At 54.6% G+C, this 19247-nt stretch overlaps 1 protein-coding gene across 7 annotated transcripts in view; it reads right to left on the minus strand.

Moving 5' to 3' along the window:
* Positions 1 to 2143: 2143 nt before the first annotated feature.
* The window catches only part of LOC104649958 (uncharacterized), a 56388-nt gene continuing 39284 nt past the window's right edge, over positions 2144 to 19247 (minus strand). Inside the window, exons 2-4 of one of the 7 annotated variants that reach the window (XR_012518614.1) lie at positions 14432 to 14615; positions 3591 to 3873; positions 2144 to 3178 (exon numbers count right to left, since the gene is read on the minus strand). Coding sequence is in view for 3 of the 7 variants with exons in the window: in XM_074403397.1 (XP_074259498.1) it covers positions 6731 to 6963; positions 14432 to 14615 (417 nt within the window). In the remaining 4 variants the exon portion in view is untranslated. Of the gene's footprint in view, positions 3874 to 5935; positions 7014 to 14431; positions 14880 to 17551; positions 17666 to 19247 lie in introns of those variants that run through there. The other 6 variants (XR_012518615.1, XR_012518616.1, XM_074403399.1 and 3 more) reach the window with 6 other exon arrangements.

Genomic DNA, 19247 nt, shown 5'->3' on the forward strand with positions numbered 1-19247 from the left:
AGGAGAGAAGAGGGTCACCGCCAGGAATCAGGACACTCCTATGACCATGTTTCCCCAAAGTGCTGGGGGTGGTAGAGATAGCTGCCAGGGACCCCCGTCACCTGTGCCATCCTCCTTCTCTCACCGGCAGCTCTGGACGTCCCAGCCTTGCCGGCTGATGGAAGCGAGTTCCCCACTCATCCTTTTCCTCACTGGACTGCTGGCGATTCAGTAATCCACCCACCCATCCAATATGTATAAATACCTGCCGTATACCAGGTGCCAAGTAGCGTAAGACAACTATTGTCCTCAAAGTTATTAGTTGGTGGGGGACAACGAGTGACTACAGTGCTGTGCTATCAGTATAACTATGGGTTAAGCCCTAGAAATTAGAAGGCTTCCTGGAGGCAGTGGTACCTGAGGGGCGTCTCTAAGGATGAGCAGGCATTTGCCAGGTGAAGAAGGAGGGAGGTGCATTCCAGGCAGAGGGGAGAGCAGACACAAAGGCTGGAGCCTGAGGAAGGCGTGGGACATTTGTGTTCAGGGAGCAGAACATGCCCACATGGCTAGGGTGCAGGAGCCAGCCTGGACAGCAGCAACCAAGGCTCAGGAAGAAGCAAAGGCAGAGAAGAGAAAGGTGATTCTGTGTGCTTTTCCAGTCCCGTGCCCATTTTCTGTCCTGCATGACCCTGCAGGGATTCTCTTTTTTTTTTTTTGAGACAGAGTTTCGCTCTTGTTACCCAGGCTGGAGTGCAATGGCGCGATCTCGGCTCACCGCAACCTCCGCCTCCTGGGTTCAGGCAATTTTCCTGCCTCAGCCTCCTGAGTAGCTGGGATTACAGGCACGCGCCACCACGCCCAGCTAATTTTTTGTATTTTTAGTAGAGACGGGTTTCACCATGTTGACCAGGATGGTCTCGATCTCTTGACCTTGTGATCCGCCCGCCTCGGCCTCCCAAAGTGCTGGGATTACAGGCGTGAGCCACTGCGCCCGGCGTGCAGGGATTCTCAGTTCCCTTCACCGCTGCCTGGCCGCCTCCAGGCTTGGGGCTGCCCTTCTGGCTTTATGGCCCTGCTGCAGGTGCTGCCTGGCTTCCTGGCCATGCACGCACGCAGGGAAGGTGGGACCCTCCTCATTCCCGCCTGGCTTTCCTCCGTCAGGGAGGCTCCTGCTTGACCCTGACCCTGGTGTGTTCTTGCAGCAGCCAACAGGTCTGAAACGCATGTCAGGCCCACTTGGGCTGGAGGGGGCAGGGAGAGGGGGATGAAGCCGGGTAAGTACTGGCAGCCGAGGAGTACTGGGCAGGAACAAGGGAAGAGCAGAAAGGAGGAAACAAGAGAGGGAAGGACTATTGATGGAAATTGGCCCTGCTTGGGGATAGCTCAGCCCCACTCATGAGCACCTCTTCCCTAGCTGCCCCCGGGGACTGCCCACCCATCTGGCCACACAGGTCAGCGGCCCATAGCACTGGGATGGCTGGGCTCAGGGAAGGTCCAGGCTATGGGTGACACCTGACACTCACCCAGCAGGGAAAGGAGTGTGGGCTGGAGGGAGACAGCTGGGGGTGGGGATCTCCTTAGGATGGACCAGGGGCTGCTGGCAGTTTTAGAGGCAAGGCCAGTGGAGGGGCCCATGGGTTTTATCCAATCAGCTGCACTACTCGACAAGGAGCCTGGTACGAACAGGGAACACAAGGAGAGGAGACGTTTCTTTGTATGGGGAAAGAGCCTTGGCCCGAGAGCAAGGCTACCTTTTGTTGTTGTCTTTTTTTTTTTTTTTTTTTTTTTCCCAATGTTCAGTTTCCTTTAATGACCTCCATCTCCCTGAAGGGCAGGTGCCCTTTCTGCTGGCTCCGGATTGCTCTCCCCACCTGCCCCACTGTGGTGCTCAGGCCGGCTCCCTCTCGCTGCCCAGAACCTAGAGGCAGTGAGGCCGGTCACTCCCAGTGCCCCTCAAGGCATGGGAGGAAGTGAACGCAAAGACCCAGGCTGCTGGCAGCTGGGAGGGCTACATCCTGGCATCTCACCATCTTCCTTCTATTACCACCATGGGCTGGTGTCAGGCCCAGGACAGTCCTGAAGAGCGTCCCTGCCCTGGTTGCTATGCAAGACAGGGTGGGGAACAGAGAGGAAGGAAAGGAAGAGACACAAGCTCACTGCTCAGTTTAATGGCAGGCTAAGTGCTGTGAAGGCCAGGTCAGAGGCATCACACAGGCTACCGACCTGCTGGAGGTTTGATGAGTCGGGGCGCTGAGTGCTAGGCAGGGGTGAGGGGTGGGGGGACAGCCTCCCGAGTGAGGGGCTCCAGCGTGTAAAGGTACCTTGGAGGGGATTGAGGGGCCTGCCTGGGGCTTTGAGGGATTGAGGCTGGGTGGCCCCAGGCGCTGGCTCCAGGCAGCAGCTTCAACAGTGGGAGAGCTGCAGGTATGTGACTCACCTGAGCGGGGGAGGCCTTGAGTCACGCCTCCTGCTCTGACAGCCCCAGGAAGCAGGCCAAGAGTCTCACTCATCTGGATCCCGCCCTAAGGCTGGCTAGGGCTCCTGAGCAGTGGGCTGGGCTGTGGGCTTTAGCCTTATAATGCCACAGACGCCAACAAATCCACCTTTGCCCCGCTACCCTGCATTCACCCAGCATGTCCTGGCTCCCTCCGTGCACCACACTCATCTCGGAGCTTCCGCGGCACACGCGTACTGTAGGAAGCTCCCTCCATGCAGGCCAGGCATCCAGCCTTCAGGCCTTTGCTCTCCCTGTCCCCGCTGCCCAGAAGGCCGGTGTCTTCCTGTCCTTCAATACCCAGCTCAGCTCAGTCATGGCTCTGCTAAGCCATGCCAGGTGGCAGTGATGGCTACTCCCTGCCATCGGATGCCTGCAGTGTGTCATCCGCTGTCTCCTGACAGCAGCATTTTCTGCTTTGCCCCTTCTCTCCTCTGTGCCTTCCCCCTGCCTGCTGCATGACTCCTCGATTCCAGTGTAGGTCTTCACTAGATGAATGATGCAACTTTCCCCACTGCCCTGGATCAGTTGCTTCTGTTTCGGGTGTTACCACTGTCCCCCACGGAATGACTGTGAGCTTCTGGGGACCGCACCTTGGGTTTCCTCTGGTTCCTCCGCAGTGCCTGGTGTGGTGCTGGACCTAGAGGCGTGCTTGGTCAATGTCCCTGATGAAGATGTGAGTGTGCACTTTCTTACAAAGCATACCTGGAAGACAGCAGGAAGAGGCGGGAGTGAGCCAGTCCCGTGCTGGGGCAGTTTTGTCTTTTTCTGATCTGAGAGTACCACAGAGCAGTTACCTTAGTTACATTTATACCAGTGGTTCTCAACCCAGTTGGATTTGGCCCTCGGGGGGCATTGGACCTTTGCTGTTGTCGTTACTGGGGGAAGGAGTTCTACCACTGGGTAGAGGCCAGGGATGCTGCTGAGCACCCTACAGTGTACAGGGCAGTCCCCCACAGCAAAGAATGATCGGGCCACAAATGTCAGTAGTGCCGAGGTTGAGAAACCCTGGGTCACACATTGACAGGTTCTCAGGCTGATGCTGGGACTTGCTTTGCTTTTGTGCCCCTGTACACTACAGGAAGCACAAACAGAACATCTGAGGAATGTCACCTACCTCTCGAGGAGCCAGGAACAGAACAGGAACAGAAGCATGCGCAGCCTTGTGCTTTGTACCTGCCGGGGAGGGCAGCTCTGCAGCAGGAAGCTGCTCATCTGGACACAGGAAGGCTGAGGGAAGCCCGTACTGCTTCAGCTCACATCCCCACGTGACCTGGAGGCTGGAGAGGGAATTCCAGGGGTCCAGGTACATCCTATCTGGTCCCAAGATCTCTGAAGTGTTCCCTGGGGACAGTCTGTTTTCTGAAGCAGCTGTGGAGTCCTCCAGCTTCCTTAGTGACCTGGGGAGGAGGGGTTGCTGCCATGATTCTGTAAGAGGTTGGCTCTAGGAAGCATGAAGGCTGCAGAGACAGCTTTTGCCTCCTTTAAGTTTGATTTGATGTTGTTTTTTGAATTATTAAACAAAAGTCAGTGAGAAATTCTTAGGTGCCCTGTAATTTGGAGTTCTATTTCCACACAGTATCACTGGCCCCCTGCTGTCCTCCTTCCCCTAGCTCACCACACCAAGGAGGGCCCATGCTGCACCAGCAGAGCCCAGAATTCTCTTCAGAGACCCCCAGAATTGCTGCCAATGGCTTAGGAGGCAATACCCCAACTCAGGGTACGCTGGCCTTGCTTCTCAAACCTAGTAGACGAGCAGAGGGGCATGCAGTGTTTCCAGAGCGGGAGCAGCAGAAAGCATCCCTTTCTTTTTTCAAAAGAAAAAAAATGTACCCTTCCTTGGCAGAGTTGTCGCCTTGCTCATGGGAGCAGCCCAGGAGCATGGAGCAGAGGCTGGCGCACAGTGGTGCGCCCCAACGGTGACAGCCAACATGTATGAGCGCTCCCAGGTGCCGGCCCCCTTGCAAGCACGTTGCGTGATCTCTCCCATCCACCCTCAGAGATGAGTACTAGCATTACTCATCACATTGCCACGTGGGCACGAGCGTCAGCCTCATCTTCTAGATGAGGACACGTGCGTGGAGAAGCTAGGTATCTTGCCTGAGGTCACACAGCAAGTCCATGGCTGGGCGAGGCGTGGAACCCAGGAATTCTGGCTGCCGAGCCTGTGCGCAGACCTGCTGCATGATACTTTCCCCACTAAACGGCAGCTGCGCGGAGGGATAGATGGATGAGCACTGGGCTGACTTAGCGGGGATTCAGCATGTGACGGCTGGTATGGTTCAGGTGGATGCAGGGGTGTTAGGTGCTCCCCCAGGGGACAGGGTGTCAGGAGAGGTGAGGAATGAGTGGGTATAGGTGGAAAAAAAGGGGAACCCCAGGCACACAAGCATCCCTCACTGCCCTTCACTCAGCCCCTTGCCAACTGTCCAGGGCACCAGTCTTCTGTGGTCCCCTTGTATAGGACACAACCTTTTAGTGCCATCTATGGTGGCCCTGTGGGCTGAGCTTCTGTGTCCTTGCACGCAGATGGCGTAGGCCAGTGATGCTCCAGGCAGCACCCCCTGCAGGCTGCCCTCCTCCTTGCCAGCAGTAGTGGAGCGTCTCCTGCCTGCTCCTCCACCCCATGGCTTGTCCTGGGTTCACAGCCGTGGGCTAATGTGCATCTGCCCCTCCACCCTTCACTCTACTTACTGATCTCAGAAGCTAATCACTGTCTCTGCAGCCTGTGAAGTATTCCGTGTGTGTGCACAGAGCCCCTCACAGTAAAGCCTCCAGCCTCCCTCCCTGTGCTCTCTCTGGCTGCTCCTCCTGCCTGGAATTCCCCACCTTGTCTCCATCTGTGTTCCGTTATTGGCTGCTCCGCCACCAACATTCAGCTCAGGCATGGCCTCTGCAAAGCCTTGGGCCAGAAGCTTCTGACCCGTGCCCTGTGAGCTCATTGCTAGCATCCTTGTTTTGGAATGTCCTTCTGGCTCTGGGCCTCTCTGCTTGTCTTGCTCCCTGGCGCTGTGCACCCTCGGATCCCTGCTTGCCCTCCTGGCTCTCACCTGTACCTTGTTCTGCCCTCATGGACCGGACCCCGTGAACCAGGGTGTGAACTGAACCTGCCCAGTGAACTCCAGTCGTCCACCTCCAGCTCCACTCTGGTTTTTGTGACTGGTCTGCCCCTTACAGACTCAGGGACTCAGGGCTGCATGGTCCTTCTTTTTTTTTTTTTTTGGAGATAAGAGTCTCACTCCATCGCCAGGCTCCAGGCTGGAGTGCAGTGGTGCAATCTCAGCTCACTGAAACCTCCACCTCCTGGGTTCAAGCAATTCTCTTGCCTCAGCCTCCAAGTAGCTGGGACTACAGGCATGCACCACCATGCCCAGCTAATTTTTGTATTTTTTTAGTAGAGGCGGGGTTTTGCCATGTTGGCCAGGATGGTCTCCATCTCTGACCTTGTGATCCACCCACCTTGGCCTCCCAAAGTGCTGGGATTGCAGGCGTGCATGGGCCTTCTAGAAGCGAATGGTCTGGTTTGATGGAAACGGGTAATGAGAATCCCAAAGAAAGCTCTTCTAGCATCTGCCTTTCAGAAGAACAATCCCATTTCAGGCACAAAATGCAGAGGGAACCAGTGTGTTAAGCACAGAGCAGGACCCAAGCGTTAATTCCTACTCCCTCCCTGGAGCATAGTGGTTTTTTTTCATTAACTCTTTAACAGAACAGCTGAAACTAGAAGCAAAGTTGGATACTTTCTAAAACTATAAATCAAAAATGAAGTTGGAACAGCATAGCATTTTCTGAATCAAACCAATACTTTCTTTAATGAGAGGCTTTGCAGGAAATACGCAGAAATATTTCTCACGGTGACATTAAGATGACTAGAAATGGAGTCTTTGGAGAGACTTATGCCATGTGGGGGCAAGCTGAGCCCCAGACAAGCATTTCTGGGGCAGATGCACTGGGGCATGAGAGGCAGGGCAACTGAGCCTCAGTGGGTGCCATCTTTGAGGTAAGTTTGAAGAACTTCGTAAAACTGGAATTTCAGAATTTCTCCATTGGACTGTTTCTGCCACGAAGAAGGGAGCTTTGTGGAAGCATTCCTCATTTGTCTCTCCAGCCATCACGAATGATTAGAGAGAGACAGTGTTTGCAAAGCTTCCTGCAAACGATAGCCTGATGGTGGAGGCTCAGTGTCCAGGAAGGTCGCGACGGGGTGGAGGGACTAGCCTGTTCTCAGAACAGTGTGGCATCAGCACAGCAGGAGGATCACGACGTTGCCAAGTTAAGCTTCAGGGACAGGAGCCCAGCCTGAAGGCTATCCAGCCGGCTGTGTGTGAGAGGGTCACAGAAGGAGGTGAAGGGAGGGTCAGGGAGCCCAGAACGACCAGCCAAACAGGAAAAGATGAAGCCAGCTGTTGAAGCGGCAATGACCTCAGGGCGAATTATTTTCTGGCAATTAACCATGGACTGGAGGCAGCTCAGAGGGGCAGCTGCCTGGCCTGTGTGTGCAAACAAGCGAGGATGTGGAGTTGGGAGCCACAAGCCATTCCTGTAACAAGATGTCACTGTCGGAAGGCTGAAGGTGACCTCTACCCCTCCTGGCCCCAGCCCAGGGCTCGCAGCCTGGGCTATCCAGCCACAGCTATGCCGGAGGTTGGGACTCAGCCTTTCCACTGGGAGCAGCTCTCCAGTGAGGACGAGAGGATATGTACTCACCAATTTCTGATAATAACATGCAGTTCTGGCCCCGGGGGCTGGGAGAGGAGAAGAGGGCCAGGGCTGGGACAAGGGGAGCGGTAGACGAGACGGAGTGAGGGCAAATTGGAAGAGACAGGGAGGGAGCAAACTGGACCGTGGGGAAGCAGGAGGCATTCTACAAGCACATCAAGAAAATGCAGCTGAACAGTTCCACTGGCTCACACCTGTAAGCCCAGCAACTCGGAGCCGAGGCAGGAGGACTGCGGAGTCCAGGAGTTTGAGACCAGCCTGGACAGTATAGCAAGACCTGCTTCTTAAAAAATAAAATAGGAAAAAAGAGAAAATGTGGCTAAGGACATCCAAAGCCCCAGTCCAAATGTTGGAGTCTAAGAGGATCACACTGTGTCTCTGTGTGTGTGTGTGTGTGTGTGTGTGTGTGTGTGCAGTGGTCAGGGCAGGCCTGGAATAACAGAATTCCAGAACTATACGCCCAAGACAGGCATCCACTGGGCTTCAAGCTGGGACTACTAAGAGCTCAGTTGGAATGGGCTGAGTGAGGGCAGCACCCAGAGAAGGCAGCAGGGCCTGGCCAGCACACTGGGGGATGAGCGCCAGATGCCCCATGGGGAGAAACAGCCCAGGGACTCAGAGGATGCTGCCACCCAGCGGATTCAGGTATAGGGAGGTGATCAGTTGCTGCCTCCTCCCAGCCTCCCTGGAAAGTACTAGATGTCCTCACGGCTGTCTTCTCACAGGCTTTGGAGAGAGGTGATGCAGCCTGCAGTTACCTGTGCACATGGGTGGACAGAAGGGACTGTGTAGGTGGCGAGGGTGCAGGTGGAGAAGAGCAGTGGCAAGGGCCCAGGACAGGACTGGTGGGGGGGCCCTAGCTGTGGTAATTCATTCTAGGACAAAGCTGGCCATGGAGGGTGGGGTAGGCTACCAAGAACAAGAGTGAGGAGATACCAGGGAACAGGGCAGCCTAAAGGTTAGAAAAAGTCCTGAGGCCCAGAGAGGTCAGAGCCTCTGACCAAATCCAAACATGAATTCAAACCACCTGCATAGTCCTTTCCCTTTTAATACAGGCACCTGGTGTTCCTCGCTGGAATCCAAGCTTAGAACTGCACCGGAGTCCATTTCTTCCTCTCCCCTTCTCACCCTGCTCTGTGCCCAGCAGAGCAGGAAACGCTGAGAAGGTGCTGAAAATGCTTGTTGAGGCCGGTGCGTTAGGCAGCCCATCAGTGCAAGATGGAGCCTCGGTCGCAGAGAACTGGAGGCAGCTGGTGCGGGAGCTCGTTGGCTGTAAGAACTGCCCCGTTGCAACAGTGTTGCTGGAGGTCGCGGTGATCAGGTCCACCCACTGCAGTCGAGAGAGCTGACTGCTGACATAGTCTATGAGTCTCTCGTGCAACCAGCTCAAGGCTGGCTCTTTGGGATGTTTGTATCCTGCGTCCCAAAGAACCTTTAGGCTTCAGGGGTTGTCCTGTCCATTCCCCTGACTCTACCACACAAGTCACCCTGGATGAGGAGAGGCTCATGCCAGAGAAGGTGGAGATTCTCCAAGCCCTGGCTGTAGGAGAATCTTGAGAGCATGGGGGCATCTGAGCAAAGGTGAAAATACCACCAAACAGGCAAGGCAAGGCCTGCCGTGGGGCTGGGCGGCTGGCGGAGCAACAGAAAGAAACATGTGGGTGAGAAATGAGGGGCGGATGCAGTTCCCAGACCCAGGGACCCAGCTTCCCCCGAACTTCCCACCTGCCCCAGCTTCTTTAGAGGATGCGGCCCAGCCAAAGCTGCAGGACCCTGGGGGCAGTGGGTGTGAGAGGAACTCTTACTTATTTAGGTCTCTTCTCAACGGAGCTTGGTCGTGGTGATGGTGATGAGAATGAGAGTGTTCATTAAAGCCACATTTTTACCATCTTTATATAATGTGGTGACTTGTTTCCTAAACCCTGAAAATATTTCCTTCTTATCCTCACGCCTTGTCCCATAGAAAATGGCAATGCCAAGGTGGCAAAGCAGAGAAGGTGGTGACTTACCTGAGGCCCCAGAGCAAGCTGGGCAACTCCACAAAAGCTTGAGACTGAGCTCAGATATTATTTGATTCTGGACCCCATTCCCCGGGCTGACCAAGCCTTGGCATATCTGATGGAAGTGCTGCAATTCTGGCTCCTCTCATTTTCAGAAATTAGTTTCTAGAACTTCTTACTTTTTAATCCATCCCCTGATAAAGACCCAGTTTAGTCTGAACCATCCATCATGATCTTCATTTGGCTTAAGATGCAAAACTTTTCAGAGTCCACATTCAAAATTCTAAAAATATCTTCTTCTTTTGATCTAGGTGGCATCTGTCCTGGTCATTGGCCTCAGGCTCAAATGGCCTGAATTATCTGTCTCTCTCATGCAGCCTTTTCTAAAAGAGAAGATCTGGGGTGAATAATTTAAACCCTATTCCCATCTCCTCTCTGCAGATTTCTGAGACCAAGCTGATCATCATTTCAGCACCAGCAAAGATGTGCTATTCCTATCTCTGACGAGCATTTCCTTCTCGAGAAAGTGACTTCGAGGGGCTGCAGATGTGCTCAGAGGAAGGTTTGGGTTAGGACAGATGACGTGCCCCAGTGGGAGCTGGACAGCCCCTCTCTGGGTAGCTCCATGAAACTCCCGTGTTCGCCTCCCGCTCCCTCCTGATCCAAGGTGGATGTACTGCATTTGAGGCCTGGTCTTTCATCTTTCCCTCTCCTCCTTGGGGACCCCTTTGTCTAGCGCTAGACTCACTGTGTTTCTCCTTTGGGGCTTCCTTGAGCCTTCAGCTGATTCAAGGTTTCAAAAGGAAGTTAGCCATGGGAGGAAAAAAAGAAACGAAACCGAGAAGGAATCGCCAAGAAGCCTACAACGCGTGTATGCTGCCTTAACCGCACTCTTGACTGTAAATGGGTTTAAACATTCCTACTTGTGTTAGCCCAAGAAAGGTTCTGCAGCCACTTTTTTGGCTTAAACAATCAAGTGCTCAGTAATCCGGGGGCTGGTGGGCTGGGATGTGGGTTATTCAGCTCCTCTGCTTCACCCCATGCTCCGTCCCTGAACGTCCCGTCCCTCTGTCATTGGTTCTTTCAGACCAGGGCAGGGAACGCCAAGAAAGCAAATTCCAGGGCGTGGGGTTTTCCATTCGTGGGCCCGCTGGCAGAGACGCTGTCCTTGTCGTCCAGTACTGGTGGCCAGGTGTGTGTGCATGCACGTGCAGGTATGTGCGTGTGCAGCTGCGCATACATGTATGTGTGCACACATTCGTGATTGCATATGTACACGCGCACTTCTTTTCTGCTTTCAGTTTCAAGCTGTTGCCTCCCTGAAGTGTCTGTTTAGTGACTGGAGCCAGAAAGAGCCCTGGTTCTATGTGGGATGAGAGTGAACGCAGGCAGGTCTCCACAGAAGTGGGTAAAGTGGAGCTGAGAAGGATAGTATCTCATGCCAGCCTGTCCAACAGCCACCTTGCCCTAGCCCTGCCCCAAGCCCCAGAGGGATGACAAGGCTCTCTCTGTTTGTTGACTCCTTGAAGCTCGGGAACGCAGGGCAAGAGAGGCCCATGAAGCCTTTAGGCCATCGCAGGACTATGACCTTCACTAAGTCGCCGCATCTCTCTTGCACACTCCTGGGCTTAGGGCTTGGTCCCCTCTGGGCAGGCCATCCAGACTAAGTGACAGTCAAATTGTGTGTGGGGAGGCCAGAGACATCTGCTCGTCATGGATCAGCCTCAATGGCTGGACAGATCTTGCCAACGGATTGTGTAAGACAGAGTGTGGAAGGGGAGGCTGTGATCAGTGGCTCGGAGAGCAGAATGTGGTCAGGTGCTAAACCTAAATGCTCTCTGGGAAGAGCTCTTAAGATTAGACTGTTCTCCCCCAAAGCCAATAATTCTGAATGTCTCCATCAATGCCTCACCCAGCCAGTGTCCTTCAGCCTGAAACCTGTGGATGGAGGGTTGGACCTTGCGATCCTCAAGTTCCCTTCCAAACCAAATATGCTCTAACCCAGACGTGCTGTTCTTTTCTTATATATAGTGGGAACAAGGAGGCACTGGGATGCCCAAGCCTTCTGGGGTCCCACCATGACACCCTGGTCTCCTGCCCTAGGGGTCTGGGCTGGGACCTGCACAGAGCCCTCCCTTGTAATCAGCCAGGTCTCCAAGAGCCACGGCTCTGCACAGACCTCCCCACCTGCATACATCCATCCCCGCCTCGCTCAGCTTCCCGTCCCTCTGCCTTTCCTCAGCCCTGGCCCCCTAGTTCCACTAGTGCACTAGTGGGACCCCCTCGTGTCCGTTTTTGGTGTGGTTCACTCTGACCCCCAGTAAAAACACCTCCGCCGCTCTCTGCTCCCCAGCTGCTTGGTGCAGCCTGCGACCTGGGCACTCCTCCCATGTGGCCCCTCCCAGCAGGGTGTGCAGTGATTCTGTGGGGCCTGAGTCTGGGAAAGTCTAGTGTCCTGCGCCTCTCCCGCGTCCCGTCTCGTGGCCGTCCCTGATTGACCATCGCCTAAAACAATCACACACACACGGACAAATCACTTTCCTGCCCCTGTCAATGTACATGGTAAGAAGAAGCTGCTCCTTGGGGCCCAGCGAGGACTGAGCTGACACGCATGAGTGTTGAGAACAGTGCTTGGCACAGAGTTCAGATTACCTGGGACTTTGCAGGTTGCTATAGTAAGGACAGAGATAGGCGGCTCTGGCTGAACACTGGCCATTTGTGTTCTAATCAGGCCCTGGGAGGAACACAGGGGGCTGATTTCCATGTTGCAGGGACCACTGGCCTTCAGGGGCTCCTCAGAGCCAAGGCTCTGAGTCAGAAGAAAGGTTCCTGGTGAGAGCTTCTGCCTTCCCTCTGGAGCTGTCCAGAGGTGAGTCCTGTCCTCCCTCAACAAGACGACCTGGTGGAATGAAGAAGGCAGTGGAGAGCACGCGGCTGGGCAGCCTGTCTGAGGGCAGACCTCCAGGTGTGAGGGCTGGAGGCTCGGCCTGAAGCCTGAGGCCAAGCTGAAGGCCATACCTGCGGAGGGGCTCGGAGCCAGACAGGACGCAGCGGTTCGCCAGCACTGCAGAGGAGAGAGGTTCTCTTTCTGGGCCCAACAGCACTGGTCCCGCCATCCTCAGGCTCCCTAAGGGCTGGTCTGTGCTGTAGAGAGAGCATCTCCGCCCCCAGGCGACACTCCATGCCCGGTTCACTGTCACACCGCATGCCTCCATCCAGCTACGTTGGTCAGGTCTGGGATGCACCACTGGACTCTCCAGGACCTCAGCCGAGCCACTCTGCATTGGCCAGGATGCTGGAAATCCTCATGCCAGGCCCCATGCCGGGGGGCTGGGTGGGGGTGTGGCTGGCTCCCGGCACACCAGGCCCCAGTGCTGGAGAAGAGCTCAAAGCCCATGCTCTGGGGCCTTCCCCCTCAGGCCCATCTCACCCACTGTCCTGGCTCCCTGGCTCTGGGCTCTCCCTCCCTTCAACTCAGGGAGGACTGTCCTGCAGGCCCAGACACAGGAGCTTCTCAGCCACGGCCGGAGACTAGGTCGCTGCTGGCGAGAGGCAGCAGGGAACAGCCCACAGGATTTGCAGCAGCTTCCTCTGCCGCTGGCTTCCTGGGTCACTGTGCAAAAGGCTGCAAAGTCTGTGGCGGACCCCGGGAAGCCGGAGAAGGAGAGCACAGAGACCCTTGAGGCTTCTCTCCTCCGTCGGATTCCTTTCAGGCTCAGCCTAATGTCCCCTTGAGACTTGGGCTGGCTCTGCCGCTCACACTTCCTTGCTAGTCTGGATGTTTTCCAGCGTCATCTGTCCTCTTCTCCTCTTTCCACACACTGGACTTTGGCCCTCAGGAGGGACCGTGGGGTGAAGAAAGGCCCCAGGCAGCAGGGAGCTTGCCTCTGCCAACAGGGTGTGAGAGTGAGGGAGTTGGGGTCTCGCTGGGTCCTGAGCTGGACTCCAGGCCTCTGGCCCTGCACGTTCCACCCCATCCTTCCCTCATAACACTCTGGGCAGCTGCAGATTCCCCGCTTCCCAACACCAGCCATGCACAAGGTGCTCCCCAAAACATCCACATCAGGGGGATCGGATCAGGATCTAACCGCCAGGTGGGCGTGTTAGACAACATCACGGGGGTGTGATCAGAAAATCCAGACTGGGAGAAATGTGCTAGGACAAATGACCTTCTTCTTCATCGAATACATTGCAGGAGGAGGAAAAAGGAGAGAAAGGGATTTGAGGGTGGAACGTCGAGACTAAAGGAGACTTAGGAGGCGCATCAGCCCGTTTTAACACGTGGACCTGATTTAGATTCTGACTCAAACAACTTTTTAAAAAAGAAAAGTGAAGGGTCAGGTGGGGAGATCTGAAACTGCCTGGCTGTTTCATGATATGAAGGAATAGGCTGTTAATTGTGTTTAGATATGATAATAGTAATGTTACCATGTTTTCTAAAAGAGGGTTGTTAAGTTTTAGAAGTACGTACTGAAGTATTTGTTTTTTAAATGTTTTCAAAAAATCATTGCTCTTTCAGAAACTTGCTGAAATATGGACAGATGATTTGCTCTCTGGGATTGCTGCAAACCCACCCTGGGGTGGGGAGGGGTAGGATGGAGGGGAGGGTGCAGGCCAGGGAATGGAGGTGGACCGTGGAGCCCTGGGCGATGGGAAGATGGAGCTTCGTTACAGCGCTTTTAACATGTTTGCATGTCTTTGAAAATTGCCACGATCAAGTCTGGAAGGAGGAGGAAGAGAAACAGGAAGAGAAGGGAGGAAAGAGAGGGAGTGGAGGAGGAGGGAAAAAGAGGAGGAGGAGGAGGAGGAAGGGAAGGCAGAGGAAGAGGGAGAAGGAGGAGAGGAAGGAGAAGGGAAGGGAGAAGGAGAAGGAGCAGAGGGAGAAGACGGAAGGGGCGGAGGAGGAGGAGGAGGAGGAGAGGAAGGAGAAGGGAAGGGAGAAGATGGAAGGGGTAGGGGAGGAGGAGGAGGAGGAGGAGGAAGAGGAGGAGGAGGAGGAGGAGAGGCTGAGCTGCGGAGGAGTCCCTACTGCAGCTGCCAAGGCTGGCCTCCTGGCTTACGTCCTAAGATCCTGGAGAACCCCAGGCCCGAGAGCAGCCACCGCCTCTCCGGCTGTCCCATGGCCTCAGCCCCTTCCCACTCAAGGGCTGAAGCCCTTCTTACATGCTGGAAAGCTCACTGGGAAATAGGGTGGTGGTGCAGGGTCCCCCTCCCTGCAGAGCATGGGGCAGGCACTCACCACGCAGAGGCAGCCATTCCGCTCCTGGGAGATGGTGCTGAAGCCCAGGAAGCTGGTCACCATGACGAGAGCACCCGTCCAGATGCGGATGCAGGCAGAGGCAGCGAAGGTGCTGGAGGCCAGGAGGCTGAGGTGGGACATCCTGGGTCCAGATGCCCACGGCCAGGACGGCCGCCCCGCTGACCTGCAGGAGACCACCAGGTTGAAACGGGCAGTGGGGGGCCTCCGGAGCTGTCATTTCCTGAGCGCCCGCAGGGTACCAGGTGCTTCCTGTGCATTGTCTTATTCAACTCTGGCCTCCTAAGAGCCTGTGTCGCCCGGCTTTTACAGATGAGGAATGGAGGCTGAGGGAGGTTTGCAGGCTTGTCCGAGCTCACACGTGTGAGCGAGCTGCAGGGTTTGAATCCGTGTCTGACTCCTGATTCTCTGCATCTTACCACGGTTCCTACTGCAGATGAGGTGGGGAAAAACGACCGCAGTTTTGGGCATGACCAATATACCTGAGCCTTTGCCTCCCAACTCCCGCCACCCTGGCTTCTCTTTCCCTCAGAGCGCTCCCTCCCTCTGTCCAGGTTTCCCTGGTGGATGGGGGGGTGGTGGTGCCCTTTTGAGCACTGCCTCTTGTTCAATCCTTATATTTGCCCATTGGGGAAGAACAGCTGGGCCTCTTATCCCTCCCTGTGGTGCAGAGGAAGGAACTGAGGCCCACGGAGGAAGGGTAAGTGACCTGAGTTAGGGGCAGAGCCAGGGCCAGGACCAGGTCTCAGAGCCCAGGGCCTGCTCGCTCAGTCTTGCTGCCTCCGTGATGAAAGGGCCACCATGCTAGACAAGCTGGAGCCCCCTGGGGCCACAGGAAGAGGGAGGACAGACTTCTGTGCTGTCTGATTCCCTTTCAGTCACAAGAAGGGGCAGGGATGGGACATTTCTGATTTGCAGGTCTGGGGGATGCCTTCTTAGAAACTAGAGTGCCTGGGAAATATGGCTGGGGTGGCCTGTTTCTTCCCGCAATGAAGCTGAGTACCTTTCATAACTGTTGTACTCAGCAGGGCCCACAGTGCATGTGTGCAAATGTCCTCAAGGTGCCTGATGATGACTATTTGGAGTGTTTTCCCAGGATTTGGGTCCTCTGGGACCTCTGAACATCTCTGTCATTTGCTCCTGGGAAGGCAGACTTCTGTCTTCCAGTCTCTCCCTGCCCCATTTAGGGATGGGTCCGTTTCCTCCAATGGGCAGTAGATGCTTCCTTAAGGAGTCTTGGGTGTTGTCAAAGCTAGAGATGCCCTCCTGGGCTCTGTTCACACCTCCTAGTGCCTCTCCTTGCAAGTCGTCTCCCATCTGCCCCAGGAAGATTTTCTGTGTCACCCACCCTGTCACTTCCCACTTCTCTGTTCCGGGTGGTCACAGACCTTGGCTGAGCAAACAGAAGGTGGTCCTTAGCAATGAACCAGCACCTGCATTACTCAACTGACATGCATTTTACCATTTTGCCATGCTCTCTTCTGAGCTTTGAAACAGCTCCGTGAAGATGGGGCAGGGCAGGAGGGGACATGCTATCCCTGTCTCGCAGATAAGAAAATTGAGGCTTGGGGAGAATAAGGACGTGCCCAAGATGACACCAGCGGAGGGTTTCGGAATCGAGGTGCAAGCCCAGTTATTTCGCGGGCAAATCCAGGACTCTGTCCTTGGATCCCACAGAGTGGGCTGGGCCTGCTTCTCTACTTCTGTGTTTTTAATGGAGATGATTTCTTCAAAGTGCCATTTTATCTCCACGGGTTCCTCCACCAGGTGGATGGACACCACCCAGGCTGCAGCAAATGGCATGGGAGAGGCTCACACATCATAACTTTTCAATTCCACAATGCACAATGTTTCTCACATTTTAACATCTCTAAAATTGGGCCACATCTTACGACTGATGGCATCTTACACTTGGAAGTACTTTCTCTTGGTGATAGAAAAAACAGCAGTGTATCTTACACTCGATATCTCAGATTCAGTGAAATCCTGGAACACAATAGGTTTGAAAAGTCTCCGTGGGTGAGTGTTGTCTGTGGCCCATACAAGACCAGTGAGGGGTTTCCTGAGTCTGTGTTCCAGCAAAATATCCTGCACACAATTCTTTCTGACCCCCTACAGCATGCCTGGCAGGTTTCGGCAAGGGTCAACTGTGTATAACTAGCTGGGTGACCTAAAGAGAGTCCTCGAACCTTCCAGACCTGTTTCTTCACCTCTCAAAGAAGGGAGTGGGTAATAGTAGACCAGTATTTCCCAGCCTGTAATCACTAAGGACCGTTTGATTATTTTTTCCCGTGGATTTTATGTTTTGAGGGCTTTTGCCTACCAAACACAGTGCATTAATTAAGTAATAATTCACTTCTCATTTTTTATTAATCAAAAGCACATATAGTGCCAGGAAGATTCTCAACAGCATGAGACAGTCAACGTGACCACACTGAGTTGATCTAACTCCAGCAAAACGCCAAGCATCTTGGCTTTTCATGGGAATAGCCTCTTTATAGAAATACGTGCATTTTCCGCAATCAGTTAAGCTTCGTAAGCCTGTCCCTCAAACCAGAGTGCAGGCTGAGCATATGGGTCTGGGGTCGCCAAAAGACATACGTTTGGGCTGGTCTGGGGACAATTAATCTATTAGGAGGCACAGAACCTCACTGAAAGCCTGATGAAAAGCTTCGTATCCTCTGCCCAGAGAAATGGTCATCCACACAAAATAATACCCTCAGGGCTAGGGGCTGAAGTCTATCTTGCATCACCTAATGAATTCCGGCCTTGAGGGTCTCTAGGCCTCCTCCACCCCTATGGCGATCTAAAACCTCGCTGTACAATCACCTGCGGAGCTATGAAAAACCCAGATCCCACTGCAGACCCACCCGTGTCCGTGGGAGTGGGACCCAGGGATGAATTTTTTATGACGTTCCCGGGTGACCCCAGCTGAGAACCATTGGGCGGAATTAATGATAAAATAGGAGTCCGGGTTTCCTGCCTTCCCCTTCCCAGTTGGTGGCGCTGTGCTGAGCCTCGCAGAACACAGCGGCTTCCCAGACGTTCAGTCCCAGGAGAGGCCCCTTAAAGCCCTGGGTTCCCGCCCCTGGGAGGAGTTACCTGAGATTTGTTCAGGACCTGAACCCCATCCTTTCCGTCTGTTTGTTAGGGTGTTTTCTTTGGCAGAAGCTTTGAGGTAGAAAGTGGGGTCATCCTGATGAACAGAATTTTCATCTAAAGGGACAAAAATCAGATTATGCAAGAAAGGAGAAAGCCTTGGCTCCCAGGGGAGTTGGAGGCTGTGAGAAATGTAGCCCAGAGGGGAGCAGCGCTGATCCTGCCCACGGAGGCCCGCTCTCTGCCAGGGCACCTGCCGGCCACGCAAATGGTGCTGGGATCTTGCAGAGCTGGCTGGGCCAGGGTCAGCCAAAGTGATGCCGGGTCCCTGGCCACACACAGGGGCAGGGTCTGGGAGGGGTCTGGAGGGACACACTGCCCCGATTAAGGTCCAGAGAACAACACATCTACATGCGTTGCTGTCCAGAAGAAATCAGATGAATCTGAGTCATTGGGGCCTGGTTACGCTTAGCCAGGGGTCTGCAAGTCCTCTGGGGGCTCCTGCCAGGGACACGATCGGCTCTTTAGAAAGCAAGCTTGCCACTGAGCAAGAGAGGGAAAACTGCTCCCTGTTGGAATGGGTCTCCAGAGGGTGCCAAGGGAGAGCAGAAGTCAGCAGGCAGGGTGCCAGTCCTGTCTGTGCCCTTGGCTGGGTATATGACTGTGGACAGACAGTTGGCCTCTCGAAGCCTCAGTCTCTTCATCTGCAGATTGGGGGCACTGGATGGGACTATCTCTGAGCTCCCTTCCACATGGTTAAACCATCCCTGTGAGTACTGGGCAACAAACTGCTGCCAGGACACCTACAGCAAGATGCTTCTGGACCAGCGGCTCACGGCTGTTACTCAGGCCACTTGGGAACTGCCCAGTTCAGCAGAGAGCAGTGGAAGAGGCAGGAAGCGGAGGACTGGTGGGGCAGGAGAGATATGACCCCAGTGTGCGGTTTTAACGACTATTGGCGTAGAGCTGATTCTACAGTATTTGGCTCTTTGTAGGAACTGGGTTGGTTTTCTGCGGAGTATTAACTGCATTTCTCTAAGCCATGGCCTGTGGCCGATTAACCAGCAAACCCTGCAGAGGGTGAAGCCAGGCAGTGAGGACGCGAGCAGGCCAGTGGGTGGGTGGGTGGGGGGGGGGGGCGGGGAGCAGGTCACTCATGCCGTGCAATTTTAGGAACTTCCCATTTATAGGAGAGAAATATCGCCAAAGTGCGGCTCACATCATCACAGGGAGAAGCGTTAGCCTAAACCGCCACACATGCCTGGGGCCTGAGGGAAACAAGGCAGCGGGCCTGAAGGAAAGGCTTCTGTGCCGAGAGCTGAGGGGAGGACAGGGGAGGGGCAGGAGCCAGGACCATGGGACTCCCAGTAAAGAAGGACTCCCTGGGAGTTCTCTACCTTCGGTGTCGGGGTTGGGCGGGGGAGCCCACAGCGGGGGAGGCAGAAATGCACCGTCTGACAGTACCGTTTGTTTATTTGATGTTTGCTACTACGTGCCAAGCATCACACTGGACTGAAAAGGTTTTTGGGCTGGACAGGAGTTCCCCCATTGGGAACCACACACATCATTTGTGCCCCTCCTTCCAGGTCAGTCTGGTCGATGGCACCATCACTCACTCACCCCAGACCAGACCAGACACCTCAGGGTCACTACTGACTCTTTCTTCTCCTCTCAATGACAGCCAATTCCCCTCTGCCCT

This window comes from Saimiri boliviensis, chromosome 7 (assembly GCF_048565385.1).
Source record: "Saimiri boliviensis isolate mSaiBol1 chromosome 7, mSaiBol1.pri, whole genome shotgun sequence".
In the NCBI taxonomy this organism is placed as follows: Eukaryota; Metazoa; Chordata; class Mammalia; order Primates; family Cebidae; genus Saimiri; species Saimiri boliviensis.